Source organism: Mandrillus leucophaeus, unplaced genomic scaffold, assembly GCF_000951045.1.
Source record: "Mandrillus leucophaeus isolate KB7577 unplaced genomic scaffold, Mleu.le_1.0 Scaffold62, whole genome shotgun sequence".
Taxonomy (NCBI): domain Eukaryota; kingdom Metazoa; phylum Chordata; class Mammalia; order Primates; family Cercopithecidae; genus Mandrillus; species Mandrillus leucophaeus.
In genome coordinates this window covers 3,096,351-3,114,402 of record NW_012106697.1, presented here as the reverse complement: position 1 = coordinate 3,114,402, position 18,052 = coordinate 3,096,351, and the positions used below count along the sequence as shown (strand labels likewise).

General features: G+C 38.4%; 1 protein-coding gene across 1 annotated transcript in view; it reads right to left on the bottom strand.

The window, feature by feature from the left end:
• The window catches only part of TENM3 (teneurin transmembrane protein 3), a 718,045-nt gene that overhangs the window by 39,874 nt on the left and 660,119 nt on the right, over positions 1 to 18,052 (bottom strand). The window contains exons 20-24 of the mRNA XM_012000130.1: positions 17,615 to 17,864; positions 16,895 to 16,915; positions 9,024 to 9,256; positions 7,439 to 7,593; positions 5,785 to 6,659 (exon numbers count right to left, since the gene is read on the bottom strand). Coding sequence (XP_011855520.1) covers positions 5,785 to 6,659; positions 7,439 to 7,593; positions 9,024 to 9,256; positions 16,895 to 16,915; positions 17,615 to 17,864 — 1,534 coding nt within the window. The remainder of the gene's footprint in view (positions 1 to 5,784; positions 6,660 to 7,438; positions 7,594 to 9,023; positions 9,257 to 16,894; positions 16,916 to 17,614; positions 17,865 to 18,052) is intronic.

Here is an 18,052-nt window from a genome sequence, read left to right as displayed (position 1 = left end):
TATAAGTGTGTGTATGTGTATAAGTGTGTGTGTACCTATAAAGCGGGCTGCTCAGTTTTAATGCAGTTTTTGGCAGAAATAACAATGATGCATGGTTTCAGTGTTTGAGTTTTTAGGGCTGGATGGCAAATGCCTGTCAAAGGAAAGGATATCCTCTCAGTTTTGTCCTGTGGAAGACACCTGTATAATTCTTCTTCTTCTTCTTCTTTTTTTTTGAGATGGAGCCTCACTCTTTTCACCCAGGCTGGAGTGCAATGGACTGATCTTGGCTCACTGCAACCTCCGCCTCCTGGGTTCAAGCGATTCTTGTGCCTCAGCCTCCTGAGTAGCTGCGATTACGGGCGAGCGACACCACGCCCGGCTAATTTTTCTATTTCTAGTAGAGACAGGGTTTCACCATGTTGGCCAGGCTGGTCTCGAACTCCTGACCTCATGTGATCTGCCCGCCTCAGCCTCCCAGAGTGCTGGGATTACAGGCGTGAGCCACCGCGCCCAGCTGATACCCCTATAGTTCTTCTAACATTAGAAGCGATTACTGTGGTCACTTCTGTAAGGAGAACACAGTAGGGCACAGCAGCCAGGCTGTTTAAACAGGATTCAGTGTCAACAAGAATGGGCATATCTTTTCTAATTAATGATATCTTTTCTAATTAATGAATAATTATCATTGCGTTTTCCTGCATTATTTCTGCTTTTGGTATACAATTTTGAACTTGAAATAGGCTTAGGTGTAGCACATGCGCTGTTCACACCGCCTGTCTTTCCTCTTTGGGGATCCCTTCTCTGAGGCACTCCTACAGCATGAGAACGGATGTCAGTGGGAGTCGTGCGTTTGCCATGGGCACTGAGTTAAGTTCATTAAAAAGAAATGGTTCAGAAGCTCATTCTGAAATTGCAAAGCTTGAATGAGGGACAATAAACCCCCCAAATGAGAAGCCGGAGACCCATATATACCTACATAAATGTGTAAAAGCTGAAACTCATTGATTTGCTCTGTGAATCTGAATATAGCTCACAAAAGATCACAGAGTCAGCTCCACAAATACAGAGCTCCAAATATTCAAAGTCCCAAGATTTAAAAAAAAAGTCACTAACCTGCTGGTGTGCATGTACATATCGGCCAGAATTCATAGTTTTTCATGTTGTCTTCTTTAACCAGAGAGAAGAGCCTCTAGATATGCCCAAACGGTTTGTATTTGATGTGGGTAAGCAAGCAGAGAACTGTGAAATGCCATTTACTATTAAATAACTTATTCTATTCCCCAATTCAATACACTGGATTTCCTTTCTTTGTGCATTTGAGTGTAAGAACCGTGGTTTCTTTTGGGGCATACACTTTTTAAATAATAAATATTTAGCAGGTGAGATCTTTTTAGTTTCCCTGGAATTACTCTGGCTAAGGAATCATTGTGTGTGGCCATTGTTTAAAGTGGTATGAAGAGCAGCATGAAGCAGTCCCTAATACTAACTGAAGACACGGTGTCTTCACACAAGGGGACCCTGTTAGCTAGTTGGGGTCCTTTCCACGGGCCAGCAAGTCAATGGAACGGGAGGTCAGAGCCAAGACGGTTTACTCAGTCAGTAATGAATATTTAGCTCATGAAACATATTAGTCTAACTCAGTGATTTCAAAGCTGAGTTAGAAACCATCTGATACCTAATGTAGTCTTCCCACCATACCATCCAGTAGCATGCCTAAAAATATTGGCCACTTCTCTAATGAATCACAATAGGGACATAATAATTACAAGTAACATGGAGAGAAACTGCTGCCAAATAGCAGGTGATATCTCTAGTTTTCAAAATGACAGTTATCATGCTAAAGAAACCCCATCTGTGTACCCTGAAGAATCACCCTATCTACTTTATTGGTGATAAAAACTTCTCAGGAATCAGGCTTTCTTCTCCTAGAATCCTTTCTGATACCAGATACAATAATATCCTTTAACTGTATTTGCATGGGATAAGTTTTCTGTGCTTACCACCAACATTTCAGAAGTAAGTGCTATCAACAGGAAGTTTTTTTTGTTTAATTATTGGAATAACAAGATCAACTGAGGAAGTCCTTATTTCATAAAGGAAAATACAGTGAGCAAACATGCAATTTTGGGTAAATATTTTTAAAAATCAGTAACAAAAATGGCTAATGTTAACATTTTCAACATTCACTATTGGTATGGAGGTGTGAACTAACTTAGAACGCCAAAGAGCATTTATAGGTATTCTCTTAGTGGAGCCTTGGCAAATGCCAGCTTTTGGTTTTACCAGACTCTTCTCGGCAAAGAAACACTGACCTGTCTACATCTTTGATTTATTCTTCTATTTCTTAATTCAACAAATAGCTACTGGGAGAGTTCTATAAGCACGGCAACATTCCAGGAGTGGTGGGAGCCACAAAGACAATGAAAGTTTGCGTTTTATGAAATACTTCTACATTTCATTTTGTACTTATACCAATACTGTGACATGTTAATGGTACACTAAAGTTTGTACCAAGAAAAAAATAAAAGAAAAACATGTAAGGTAAGTAATTGGAACTAATTCTCTTTTAAAATTTCTTTGGAAGGAACTATGACAAGTATATTTTTATCAGTAGGCAAATTTATTGATTCCAGATCTTCTTCCATCTGTTTCTATCCTACAAAAGCTTTAATCTCAAGGCTTTTTAAACACCAGGCTAGTTAGAAAGCTGGCCATATACAAATGGGAATTTGAGCTGAAAAGTTTAACTTTTCTGTGCAAGGTATTTGTGCAGGAAGATGAATATAGAGCATGTTATCAGAGCTCAAGGGACTGGTGTCATGAAAGTCATAGAAAACAGGTGTTTTCCAGTGGGGGGGTGGCAATTTTTTTTCACAGTCTCGTTGTGGTTTTGGTAACACTCCGGACATTGTCAAACCTGTCAAATCCCTTCTTTGTGAACTTACTGGCTACCCTTTGTAAGGTCTAAAGTAGACACATAGACGCATGGCACTCTAAAAAATGAAGGGAAATATTACAGATACGTACTAATATTCTGGGAGTAGGCCAGTTCACCAATAACTACAAAAACAAAGCCATTCCGACAGGGACTCAGAGGCCCCCCGCTGCCTCTATTAGGATGCTCACATCCCACCGCACCATCAGGTCAGGAGACAAGCAGCAGAAACTCTGTTGTCAAGGCTCTGATGAGTAGCGACAGGGGTTGAGTTTGCCCATTAACAATCTCAAACTTACACAGACAATGCGTGCTGCTGTGTCTGAACATAGACAGGGCTGCTGCAGGGGCGGCCTGATAATGACACCTCCCCCCACCCTTTTCTTTTTGTGCATTTCCTTTTGAATGTGTTTTAAAGTTTTGGACCCTTAGGAGAGGCCGGGCCTTTGCTCTTTCACAGCCAAATTACAAGAATGTATGGGAAGAAAAAAATGATCATTTGTCATTCTGACATGATAATTCTGAATTCCTTGGGTTAAAGTGCTCTTTTTTAACACATTATTTTGAAAAGTGCATAAAGGTTTCTTAGACATTTTTTAGTCGTCTTTGCTGTAGACAACTTATAAGGCAAATTAACAAAACTGGTTTTTAAAAATAGTATTTCTGTTAATTTTATTAGAAAAGTTAATTTTATATATATCATATATATAAAATTGTGAGGGTGATATTTGGTAAGATATTTTAATAATGTTTTTTGGAATAGTTTGGAATAGTTTAGTTGCTTTTTGGAATAGTTTGGAATAGTTTAGTTGCCCTGACAGCAATTTATCTAGCTCTAAGATTTAATAGATATACTTTAAATAAGAAATGTAATGAGTCAGTATCGGTGAAAATGTGATTTTGATGTGTTTTAATTAATTAAAACCTTTCATTCTTTAAAATACTGCTTTCCCATTATAAACAAGATTGGCTTGCCAACCTAACCCCTACTTCAGCCAGTCTGCTGATTCCTAAGTCTGAAATTCTTGGAGGTTATGTGTTCATAGAGAAATGCATCTTCTTTTTTGCACTATCATTTCTTTAAAAGGTAAAAAAATCCAAATTGGTTTATACTATCCCACATTAGCGCCACCAGTGACATTTCTCTAATTTTCCAAACTGGATTAAAATGCATTTGTAGGCCATAAGCAAAGCCCTGTGTCTACTGCAGGAAGTTCAAGTGTCCGCACTAACCCGTACGATGAACTCCTGGGAACGAGTAAGGACACATTCAAAAACGGCCCAGAGAGCAGGGTCTGAGTAGTAGACTCTACTAAAAACTTATTTCTCTCTGTTTCCCCTGCTTTCAACTAAACTGAAACCCTACCAATGCCGCCACTGTCTCCTGAAGATCTTATAATCAGAGCAGCTCTCCTGCCCAGTCTCATCTGATGGCAGCACTTTTCCTCTGCTCTTTTTTGCCTCGTTGGCAGTCTAGCCTGCTATCACTTTGAAAACAGTGCAAAGGAAGTGCTTTCCATTAACTTCCAATTTATTCCTTTCCTATTGCGATGCTAAAATGAGCAAAAGGAATGCTAAGCACAGAATTTTAATGTAATTCAATTGAAAAGGTTTGCTCCTCTGACAAAATCATGCTGCTGGGTAACATTCATTTTATTAAAAGGGAATCTGTCGAAAAAGAAAAGCAATTCAAGCTACAGGAGAACTAAGCTTTATGTATAAGATACATTCCAGAAAAGTTGTCCAGAAAATACTTGTATATTGAGTCATCTTTTTCTGCTGACTTTTATTATAATTTTAGAGGTGTGCTTCTACAGAAAGAAATACTTCTGCTTCAGCATATCACGGTGAAAATCACACTAAGGAACTCAGGATTCATTTCAAAGACTCTTTTGCATTTGTCAACATGCCATCCCTGCACATCTCATTTCACCTCATGGCTTGCACAGCTGAGTCAAATGAACAAGCAATTGAGAACGCGTTTATACATGCCCTAACATACACAACGGCTGACTCTCCCTTCACTCTCAGTGACTCCCGAGATGTGACTGTTCAGAAGGCACAGTGCCCGGGCCACCACTCCACGCTATCTATTGCAACACCCTGGCTGAATGAGCCTCTGACCTCTTCACATGCTTTCAGGCAACAAATGGCAATTCCTGACTTCACTTAGTTGTAAGGTTCTTTGAGGCACAGTGTAGTTTCTCCGGTAACTGATTACAAGAACTTAAGCCCTTTTATGTAATCAGCAAAGTTCACTGTGAATGTTTTAGAAGTTTTTCTTCAATGCAAGCTCCTGATACAGTCAGCATTATCAGGTGGGCAAACCTAGAGCCAAAGGCTTTATGCCCCAAACCACAGCTGCAGGATGCTTCTCAGAAGGTTTGCTGCTAAGATGCTAGGTCTGTTTGAAGCAAGATGTTAATCCTTAAGTAAAGGTAAATTTACCGTGAAGCCAACTGAAACTTAAGCTTTGGGCTTCTCCCTCACATGGTCCCTCCCCTTTCCAAGGCCCTGCATCTAACTTTGTATCTTGCAATTTTGTCTTCTTTCTCAGAAAGAGGAATCTAATTTTTTTTTCTTTAGAGATACGTTCTGGCTCTGTCACTCAGCCTGGAGTGCAGTGGCACAGTCATAGCTCACTGTGGCCTCGAACTCCTGGGCTCAAGCAATCCTCCCATCTCAGCCTCCCCAGGAGCTGAGACTACAGGAATGAGCCACCATGCCCAGCCACGATCAAAAAACTATAGAAGCTCTAGGCTCTCAAAGACATGGAATCCTCCAGCCCTTAAGATTATATTGTTATTATAGATGATATTATTGTATCACAGTATTTTATAATCAGAGTAGAATTTTCATATACTTACTCAAAAAAAGTTGTCCATCCAGTTTCATCGCTTTTAGTGGCTAAAAGGCCACTATTGCCATGGTAAGTAAACAAAACTAATTCTAGTCCTTGAGCAGTCATGCTTTTCAAACATCCATTTGTTCCTATCGTCAACCATATCACTTGGTTATCGGGAGACACCACTCGAACTGGCATGCGATTTGGGTCCCGTCTAATTCTAAGGGTGTTGCCATTGCTGTCCGTCACAGCAGTAATATCATTGTCATTGCTGTAGCTAAAATTGTACAGGTAATCACCAGTGACTAAACTTACAGTATATTGGTGAGTACCATTGATGTCAAAGATGTAGAGTTCTTGATCAGTTGGAGATGCAACTTCATAAAAGTTCATAGAGTTAAGTAAAGGCTTATTCTTTGACACAGCCCGGATCCGGATATTCCCTAGATCTGCAATATACAGTGTACCATCTGGAGAAGCAGCCAGGGAGGATGGGGCATTGAGTTTGGCATCCTTGGCATAGCCATCTCCACTCTGGTAACAGTCACAGTTGGCATCATTCTTGCAGTCACACTCTGAAGGTATTCCGGCCACTAAGGAGATTTCCCCATCTGTTGTGACCTGCCTTATCCGGTTAATTTTCTTCTCATCAGTTTCAGTAATGTACAGGACCCCACTGTAGGACACAGCAATGGCAGTAGCTGATTCCAGTGTTGTCTGCACTGCGTGCTTCCCCACGGGATATTCCACTCCAGGAACCTGACAGTGCATGGGCCGCCCAGCAGCAATGCGAACCTGACGATTTTCAGTGATCTGTAGAACTACATTATTATCCAGGACATAAATGGAGTTATCCATAGGGTTAATGGCTAGGTCAGTGGGCCATTCCAGACGTACCTAAACAAAAAAAGAAATGGCCTGGTTAGTCAGTTACTGCACTACAGTTAATTCACCAGAAGAGTAAATTAGACCATTCAGGGAAATTGGTATTAATTTGAGATAAACTGTTTTGTAATAGTTTTTTCAATGGCCTCAGTAAAATAAACCAAAAAGTAATGAATGAATATAAACATAAGAAATAACACTTTCTTTTAAAATTCAGCCCACAGTAAGATTTGCTAGTTATAGGCAAATAGCAAATAAGCCTCTAAGTAGTGAGTCAACAGATACCAATGAGTTATGAACACACGTGTTCCTATGGCAGCAATAACCACCAAATGTTGGGGCTTTCTAGGTTATGAATAGATTAGTGTTCTATTGTGTTTTCAATCAGCCTAACAGTAAACTTTCCAATTCTAAATATAAGTCCCTTGGGACTAATCATAGTGGGTTCTCTCTACTACTCAAGGAGCTCATGCAATCAAAAGATTAGAGATTTAAGCTGTTTGGTTCTTTTTAGAATATCTGCATGCTGCTACTTTACTGGTATTTTATTACAAATGCTTAGCATTTCTTAGTGATAACTGTTCTGTATCCCACTGAATTCATCACATGCAGAATGACACAAGAAAATAACTTTTTATTAGCTCCTGTGATACATGTAGATGGAACTGCCCTATCAGAACCACTGCAACACATGATATATGCAGTTTCATATGGTGCCATCACAGTCTACTGACTGAATCAGTCAAGTCACCCAGAGGAGAAACAAACGAGCCAGCTCAGTGTTGAAGCACCTGGCTGATGTGCATGCTGGTGTCACAGGTTAAAGGTCTGGCTGAAGTCAAATCGTTAGAGCCCAGGAGAGTTGATATGATTCCATTTTGGTCAACTTTCCTAATCATGGTTCCATCAACAAAGTAGATTAATCCATTCTTATCAATTGCCATTCCTGTATTTGAGAGAAGCAGGTATTAGTACTTTTTCAAAAATGGTTACTTTTGATTAACTATTAGGCCCATTATTAAACTCAATTATTTAACCCCAGTGACGACATCGGTGACAGGCAGCAGGTAGGGCTGCAGATTGCAAACACATTAGAAAAAAACCAGCATAGGCATTTATAATACAAATAAATAAAAAATTCAGTAAGGAGGCAGGACATGGGGGCTCACGCCTGCAATCCTAGCACTTTGGGAGGCTGAGACAGGCGGACTGCCTGAGCTCATGAGTTTGAGACCAGCCTGGGCAATATGGTGAAACCCCGTCTCTACTAAAAAATAGAAAAAAATAACTGGGTGTGGCAGCGTGAGCCTGTAGTCCCAGCTACTCAGGAAGCTGAGCAGAAGAATGGCTTGAACCCGGGAGGCAGAGGTTGCAGTGAGCCGAGATTGCGCCATTGCACTCCAGCCTGGGTGACAGAGTGAGACTCCGTCTCAAAAAAAAAAAAAAAAAAAAAAAAGAAAAAGAAAAAAAATCAGTAAGGAAATAATCCAGTTTTGTCAGAATCTCCTGTGAGTATATGAATCACACAAGTAATACCTGTATGTTTCAAATGTAAATTATAATGATTATATAATGTTGTGGTCTATAAATTATAGAACCAGCTTCAAATTCCATTCCAGCTAACTTACAGCAACCATATTCTTCTAACAAAAATAGATCTAAGCCAAGGTTAGTGTTTTGTTGACCCTGTTACAATGAAATTTTCTATGATGAATAATTCAGTACAGATACTTTTTTCCAGTCCTTGTTCACATAATAGTCAGTAGCTATCATGAAAAAAATAGAGGCTCCAAACCAGAAACACTGTATTGAGTGGCATAATACATGAGCAAGGAGTCAGTCCTGCCTGGTTTAAAAGCCTTTATCACGTAGAATTTTTTAGCCCTTGTTACCTCCAAAAATTCCTCGCAGCAAGGATTTTTTCCCATGGCATAGAAACAAAAGTTGAACAGGTCCAAAGAGGGTGAGGGCTCACAGGGTTGCTTAGTGATGGTTTTTAAAGAAGCCTGGGACTCATTCATGACAAAGAAATTCCAGGACTATGAAAGAATTTGGATACTTCCTTGAAGTTTAACAGGATGTGACCTGAATTATATAGAGTAGTTGCTTCATTCTTTGAAGAGCTGAAAAAAGGGTATGATAATAAAGAATGCCAAGAACCTAATATTTACTGTAAAACCAAGTTAGGATTCTAGCAGTTTCATGCTACATGGCTTTTAAAAACCCTAGATGTGAAACAGCTTTTCAGAACACTGTCAAAGGTAAAAAGTTAGACTCAGCATTAAACATGAGAAGGCACTAAATGGATTTTCTACCTTTTTTTTTTTTTTTTTCAAATACATAAAAAGAAATCCTCAAATCGCCAACTGCCAGTACCTTTAGGACTCATGAGTGTGGCTTCCACGGCCTTCCCTCCATCCCCACATCTCGCCTCGTCAAACGGAAGGCACTGCTCCCCGGTTCCTGCGACGACTTCTGCATTTTTAGTCAAGTCTTTTGCCCCTGTAAGTGACTTTGGGCGATAAATTCTGCGGGTGTTTGTGTCAGAAACGTACAAATCTCCTGTGACTGGATCCGTTGCAAGGTAGTATCTATGAGCTGGGTTGCTGCTGTGAAAAGGATCATACATAAACATCAAAGGGAGTTACTCCTAATACACAGAGGGAAATTAAAAGCAAAATAAAACAGATCATGAGAAACTGATTCTAGTCTGGAATCCATGATCAAAGATGAGACATGAATAGTACTGTCTATTTAATAATGACTTAAAAGAATATGCTCACAGGTAGGATTTCTCTGATATTACTGTTTGTCTTCCTTGCCTGATGCTGAGGATTCAACAATTTACTAACAGTCATCTTAAAAATATTACCTTTAAAAGGCACCATGTGTCTAGCCTAAAACAAAGAAAAAAATTCTCTAAATCTTTTTTGCTCAATGCAAAGCCATTAAAAAATGCCCCTGAATGAGGGACATAAAGTTTATTCCAGGCGAAGGGTGTCTCCATCAAATTTTCCTAGAAGTACAATACGCTACTGATTCCACTCATACCTCGCCATAGGGTATTATCCTTTCAAACTAAACACCCTCCCCTTGAAGAAATGAGCACTCTATCTGTCTCTGTTGCTCTATCATAATCCAGAAAAGTGCCAGTGTTTGTCCTATGGGGTTAAATATTAAAATGAGGTCATTCAAGTGTACGGGGGAGTCTCACCTGGTGGCCTGTGGCAGTGAGCTAGGATGCTAGATCCTTCAGTTTTCTTTCTAAAGTTCATATACTGAGCTGCTCTGAAACCTGCCTATGAATTTAGTGACATACAAAATGTAGTGCCTCAATTTTATAAATATAAAGAAATGCAAATGTAAAACATTTTATGTCCCATTACTTGCAAAAAAATGGTAAGCCCAACACTATCAAGGAGGGGACAAATTATGACATATTATTGGAATTAAAAAGCTAATATCCTTACAAACACTCAACGCCACATTCTTAAAATTAATGTAATCTTGTACATGTGCCAAGATTGCTTTCTGAAAAAAATCTGAAAAATAATTTACATGATTTGGTGTCCCAACCAAGATGTCAACATGATGGGAATCTATCAAACTCCATTGATCTTCTGATGACGAACTTAGTTATACTAATTAATTCTCATTCTCTCTCTTCCTCTCCCTCTTTCCACATGCAGCCAGACACACACACACACACACACACACACACACACACACACACACACGAGTTATATGCTTGCTTCCATTTATTTGTGAACATCTAAAATATTTAGAAGAAATCTACCTATATGAATATTTTTATTCAAATAGTGATGCAGTAGTTTCCTCATTACTAATGAAGTTGGGTTCTAATAAAACATTTTCACTACTTAATGATTTTCCTTCTAAGTGCTGAGTAGAGGTACTCTATCATTCCTGTAAGAGAGTTTATTCTTAAAATTGTTGAAGTGTTTCTCATGTTGTTAGGGGAGGAGAGGAGATCACACATGGAGTCTGTAGAGGCCTCGTGGAGCGCTGAAGAGCTCTTAGGCTGTGATGTTAGTGTACAGAGAAACACCAAGACATACAAAGGCTTGAATACCTTCAGCTCTGGGATCTCCTTTCCAGACTTTAATATCTTTGAGTGACAAAAGACAGACTAGAGCAAGAGGTCTTGAGTGTGTAAATGTGTGTGAAATGGTAAAAAGATGAAGAACTCGGAAAGATGCAAGTCATTATGCAAGAAAAACATTTCAGAACAACTGGGTTATGCCAAATGATCAACTTGCTATGCTAAGTGTTATTATATCATTTTCCTAAGTTGATGCCTAAAATTTTAAATGCAGCAACACATATTGCATCCCTTAATGTGGTAGTTTATTACTTTGTAAGAAGTGAAGAGTTACATATCAATATAACATTCAGAGCAATTTTACAGAGGTTTTTTTTTTTTCCTTTCTATAAATAGTCTAATGTTGCCAGAGCTGGTCTTTCAGGTATATATAATTGGTGACAGAGTTGCAACTCCACCAAACTAAGTCTACTTTGAAAGACATGACATTGGAGAGGTCCCTTTAGTCTTTCCTACCTCCCTGAATATACAGTTAACTGTGAACAGCTGTGTACATGGTATGCATACACTCATGTGTATACATACACACATATATTTTTTTTTATCAGTGTGTATCTTTGAGTATGAACTCTGTACCAGAGAGACTGGGTTTAAAGCCTAACTTCATCACTAACACTAAATGCATGATCTGGGCAAGTTGGCTAACTTATCTGTGCCTCAGGTTCCTTACCTATAAAGGTGATGATAATAATACATATTTCATAGGATGCTGGGAGGGTTACATGAACTAATATATGTAAGATCCTTAGAACAGGGCCTAGTGCATACTACATACTCACTAAGAATTAACCGTCCTTATACTCGCCTTTGCCCCGCCTCTTCTTACAGTGCAATGTCTTTTGCCTTATAACCTTAGAAAGTGCAGGAATACAAGAATTAACTAAAGTATGAGTTGTTTCTGAAAACATTAAAAGAAGAAAAACTGGGTTTAAACTTGGTTTAGGTTTAAATTTGTTAAACCTAAACTTGGCTAAATTTAAATTTGTTTTCTTACTTCTGCTGTTATTAACAGCAGTTTATAATATCCTAAACTATTAAAGTAATGAAGACTCATCTTAAAATACCCACTTTAAATTGTTTAGAGAGTAATGACGAACAGTGATGATTCACTCACGGTAAATGAGCCATACACACTTTCTCGGGATGCCTTCATTTTGGGAAAAAACAAACCGATTTTTGAGGTGGCAGCTTCAGTGGTGGTGGCATCCTCTTAGCTATGGGACATGAGTTTTCTTGGTGCAAAAACGAATGGACATTCAAGTCATATAAGCTTGCCTTTGTCATCAGTTTTATTCTAATGGGGAAGTAATAAGAGAATGCCCAAAGTGGTGCTTATATTTGCTTATTTCCTGTCCTGAAGCATCTCCTTCCTAGAAGACTTAGACATTTCTCCATCAAGCAACAGATGTCAATGGCTTTAAGAATGTCTGACAAACGAAAGCTGCGCTTTTGGATGCAACCCTGTTGTCCAGAAGAACAAATGTGAGGGCGTCTCTGTGGCCCTAGAGAAGAGAATGAGCCTCTGGAAATATTCCGCACAGGATGGGAGGAAATGAGACGTTGACAAGTTCCCAGCAGCGCAGGCCGGCATGGTAAATTAGAGCTGGTTGTTAGGTGCTGGCCTCTCCTAAATGAAAAGAGGGATCAGCATGGAAGTACTAAAAGGAAAAAAAAGTGAGTCTGGGTATTTCTAGTTGACAGACTGGTGGCAGTGAAGCTCTGAATCATATGCCATAGGACTGGGATTCAAGGTCACCTAATTTCAGCATAGAGAGTTGACAGGGTGAGCTAGTGCTTGCTTTCCAACTTTCTGAAAACCCAAAGCACTAAAGAGGCGGGTGTGTGGGTACGATGAGTGGTGAATTTTTAGGTCCGTGATCTATCTAGTGTGAAAACGTGAGGCTACCACGACCGAAACAGGCTGCAGCCAACAGCTGGCGCACGGGGATTTTCCAAATGCTTGGTTTTGGGAAATCTCTGCTTAGCAGAAGCACAGCAGCATCCTTATGTGATTGATTGAGATTTTGCTATTTCAGAAAGGTTTGAAATATTACAATTTTGACTAATAGCAAAACCAAGGAAACTGAGATCAAGTTAAGAACCTTTAGTATATTACACCTTGATTCTTAACTCATCCTGAATTGCCTAGATCATCACAATTATCAAGACATCTTCTCTACAGTCTCATTCAATTAGACACAGATCCAGTGGTAAGTGCAGGCTGGATTTGCTCATTTATTTTGTCATAATTCAACCTTCTTAGACTAGAGAAATATTCACAAAGAACAAGCCAGAGAACAGACATTATTAGCACTTCTATCTTTTGAGTTGGAAACTGTGCCACAGTCCTTAGAACACAAGACATTTGAAGAAGCGTAAAAAACTGTATTTATACAGAAAAGCAAAAAGGCTTCTTTTATGGTAACCAAAAGACTGTTTAGAATATTGCAAGCAGGGACTGGGGGGTGTGATATTTCCGTGCCTGCTTGATTTTTAAATATGAAGTCAATAAGGAGTGCTGAATAAAATTTTTATAATTTGGTATCTAAACTTTAATGGATTCAAATTCACAGACGTATGATTGACACTTTCTTTGATCCTTTAATTGGTAATATAAAATTCACAAAGTTGATTTTTAGTTCTACATGTTTAAGTGCCCTTTGGCTGGTATTAATTAATATAATTTTAAAATTTTGGAATGTGTGAGAATTGGAACAAGGATGATGTAAAATTTACTACATATTAAATGGGTTAGTTAGCAAACTAGTACTATAAACATCAGAGAAGGAAATGTTTGGTATATCTAAAAGAAACACATTTTTAAAGCATTGTAGCAGCTTCTATTTATGTAAAAAATTTAATATGTTGATCAGTAATATTTATATCTATTCATTAAAGTATAGCTAAGAATTTTTATTTCATGTAATATCCTGGTGGTGCTTATTAGTTTGATATAACAGAATACTCTGAATTTTAAAATAAGAAGATGTGTTTTTATATTAATTTTTATTGAATATTTTCATTATTCCCCCATTAGTCCAATTAATGAGACTGTTTATAGTATATGAAATATACAAGAGGATAAAAAGTGTGCATTTTTATATTTTAATTATTAACAACTGGCAATACCATTCCTTTTGTAGATTTAGACACACTTTTCAATTTCTTTTTCTTCCTATGACCTGTTCCTAAGCCTCTCATGACTCTTAGGCTGCCCAAGAAAGCGAGGATAAGAAGCATACCAGGAAGGATGTTATTAACTAGGAAAGGGGAGGTGATGACAGGCAGGCACACAGGAAGAAGCATCTGAAAAGAACTTTAATTTTTTAAGCTAAAAGAAGAAGTTCCAATGAACTAAAATATGTTGACTTTGCTAGGTCAATTTTATTACCTACTAAACAAATGGAATCCCTATTTTATCAATGACATGATCATGTTTGACGATTTGGGCTCAAAGACCTTACGCATTCTCTACATCTTCCTCTTTCTTATCACTTAGACAAAGACTCTCCATTCTCTCCTTCCCTTCATCGCTTGGCTTCCTTCACTGCTAACCATCCTGTTTTAGGTTATCTAGCATCTTAAAGTGCAACAGCTTTCTAATTGATCTCATCTCCAGTCATTTTGAACTCTGACACCAAGTTATTCTTCCTTTCAGTATGCCACTTTGCGTATGCCACTTGTTCAGGATGCTAAAATGGGTCCCCACTGTCTCAGGTATCCTACAGGAGAGAATAATTCCCTAGAGCACTCAAGGCCCCAGGCAATCTGACCCTCCCCTGCCTTTGTGCCTGTATCTCTCATGATTACCACCATGAACCCCCTGCTCCATTCAGGTGGGTCTGATTACCCTCAGAACATGTCTTGCTCAGCTCTCCCCCAGTCCCCGGTAACTTTACTTGCTTTCTCTACTTCTTCATGACTGCCCTCTTTTCTTCTTGCTGTTCTGTTTCTGCAGACTTCATTATGAGACCTAGCTCAAATATCAGCCCTTCCAGAGCACGTTTCCTTACCATACTGTCATCTCCCAGTAATCTCTTCCTTCACAGAACTATTCTCACATTTGAAACCATGGACCACGGGTATGATTAAGTGTCAAAGAACGGTACTGAAAATGTTATTTAATTTGTCACGTATATACCTTGTCTTCCCCGCTAGATTGTGAGTTCTGAGAACGGGTACTTTGTCTTACATTATTATTTCTCAAAGTGCCTAACATGCGGTAAGTGATCAGTTAACACGATTTATTTCATACAATTAAATATCCATATAAAAGCCAAAAAGTGTACTCTGCATGCACGGCACATAAAGGAACTGCAGAAGCGCAAATGTAGTTAGGATGATGGACAGAGGAGAAGGGTTATGGAGGATCATGAGAGAGGGATTACAATAGTATCACTGCCAAACACCAGAAGTTAGTACAAAATGAATTCCTACTGTTTAAATAAAGACGTAACTCTAACCTCAGAGATTTTTTTTCCCCAGAGGGAGAGATTATGGCTTTAAGTAACAGGTAAAATGATTGTGAAGTAAGTCTCACTTTTTGCATACCCAGGGCATGAGCCCCTAGAAGCTTAGGCATTGGGAGACAGAAAAACCGGCTGTGTGGTGCAGTGGAAAGAACATATTTTCAGAGTGGTTTAACTGTCTGCTACCCATTTCTTAGGCATGTATTTTGGGGAAGATACATAACCTCCTGGAGCCTCTACTACGTCACCTATAACCCTGAAGGACTGCTGTGTGGATCTGCAATAACAGATATAAAATATCTGGCACCATGCCTGGCATGGAATAGGCCTGCTTGTTAAAAGGTAGCTGCTTGGATAGTTTTTTCTGTATTGCCTCCAGCATTTTCACATTTAGTTGGTGTGCAACCTGTCTGTCTTCCCTCTTTTCTCCACAGCTACCAAGAAAACAAGACAAGAAAATTTTTGATATTCTACTATGGTTTCTGAGAGCAGAGCTTTGCATGCTCAGTATTCTGCAGAGATGAAGTGCTGATTTTAGCATGTGACTAAGCTATTAGCTGAGAGTATAAGATCAATAGGGGATCTCAGGAAAAGATCATGGGGCCACGTCTGGTCACCCTGATATGTAACAGCTATCCATCTTTCAGTAGAGCTTTGGTTTTCGTTTGCTAGTTGTCAATCACTACACAACAGGTAAAAGGGGTTTTGTTGACTAATTCATCTAAAAGACCTCACATAAAATATTATTGTTTCCATGTGATATCATTTCCTTAGCTATTTTAATGAGAAAAAATAGATCTAGCATTTCTAACCTGTCTAGCTTTTTGCTAGCTTTACTTTAAAACATTGGTTTTCCCCGCCTTTTTTTTTTTCTATCCTTCGCAAAGTTTTTCAATCAAATGTGTCCATACAAGTCTTTATTGTATCTTCTGCAGCTCCGTGTACACAGAAAGTGGAACATGAAACACTTCTGAGTCTATATATTTGCTTCAACTATATTTGTCCTTCACTTCGAAGAAAGTCGTTTCCTCCATAATAATGGCAATGAAAACATTACTTCTTAAATCTAGTAATTCTTCCAACTTAGGAAAATATAAACTATAGGCAAAGAGGAATTTACCAGGAAGCTAATAATTAAGCTTCAGCTTTGGGGTCTCTCACTCTGCCAAGCCACATGTTCACATAACTGTACGTTTTAAAAAATTTGCCAAGGAAAAGTATTTCTAGATTCTTTTTCTTAAAGAGTCTCCAATAAAACACAGCCTGTCCTGGGTATTCATGGAACAATGCAGGCCTTCTCAAACCTTCCTACTGTGCTTCAGGTTTCATTCTGTTCAACATGGCTTAGATTGTGTCGGTCAGTAATTAATGCTTGGAAATCATTTTTGTTATACAGAGATACTCCTTATACTTTTTTGTAGTGAAATTTATTTTGTGAACCAACTGAAAAAAGTTTCTCAAATTATACCACGTAAATAACTTGCAATATATTGTATAATAATTGTCCAATTAAGCACTTTTAATTCCTTTGATGATCTGTGATACTGTTTCCTCTCTCATGATGAAATATTCTTAGAAAACAATTTTAGAGGGTCACATTGCAACGTAAAAAGGATATTTGAAAATATACAATAACCTTAAGGTATGATGCTTACCTATGTCTAAAATCTTTATTTCTTGGTGGAAGCAGGTAAAAACAGGTAAAAAAAAGAAAGCACAGTTAGAAAAGGCTTCTAAAATATAATGAGTTGAATTCTGGGATTTAATTATTTGTATGGAAAGTTGCCAACTTGGCAGAAATGATACTGGAAATGAATTCTGTAGTCTAGGGCTTACCAACTAACGTACAGAATAGGCTGATTTGAAAATCACACTTACATGAACAAAGCAAAGATAATATGTTACTTTTCCTATTGTCATTATGGCTAATGGATTAACCCAACCTGAGGATCCAATATTCTAGTTAAAAGTCATAGCCTTAGTTCATTTAATATCAGGTCCTGAAATCACAGGAAAATATTTTATGCCTTAAGTTCAACCACTGAAATAAAAGAGCTACGCCTATTTCACAGGGTTATTCTAAAGAAAACAAAAGAGATTTAAGAATCATAGCTCTATCATTTTAGAGCACAGAAAATTCACTGAAATCAGTAAAATATTTGATATACTGGGTGACTTTATGCTCTTTAATACACTTATGGAACAATATATATGTGCTGTGCTTCTAACTTAAAGCAAGAATCTGGCTTCTTTCTGGGGGAAATTGTAAACCTTGGGATGGTATTTTTATATGAATAAATTAGTACATCAGACTCAACATTTTTTTAAAAGGCAGGTTTAGCTTTGGTTAAAAGCCCAAATTTAGAAAGACATACCTTAGTTCTAAGACACTTGTTACATTTCCAGAAGGGAATATCCGCCGCACATAGTTGAAATCGCCTACATATAGACTGCCATCGATCCCACAAGCTAGCGCCACTGGGGCCAGTAGCTTGTTACCATCAGCTTGACCATTGCAACTGGGGCAGGAAATGCTGCGTCTTCGCCCATTGCCCATGATACTACTCACGACTGGAGGCTGCTGGGAGATAAACTGGTTTTCCCCATTTCCCTTGTACAGTATACCTATAAGAAATAAAGTGCGTTTTTTTCTTATGATGAAAAAGTGTAAAGGTGAAAAGCAAACATGTTCATGATTGTTTTAACTATAATTCAATGCCTGTTAGGTCTGGATTAAGACATTCTTATTTGAAGCTCCATTGTAAAGAACTGTATTCAATGACCTAGCGTAAAATATTACATGATAAAGTACA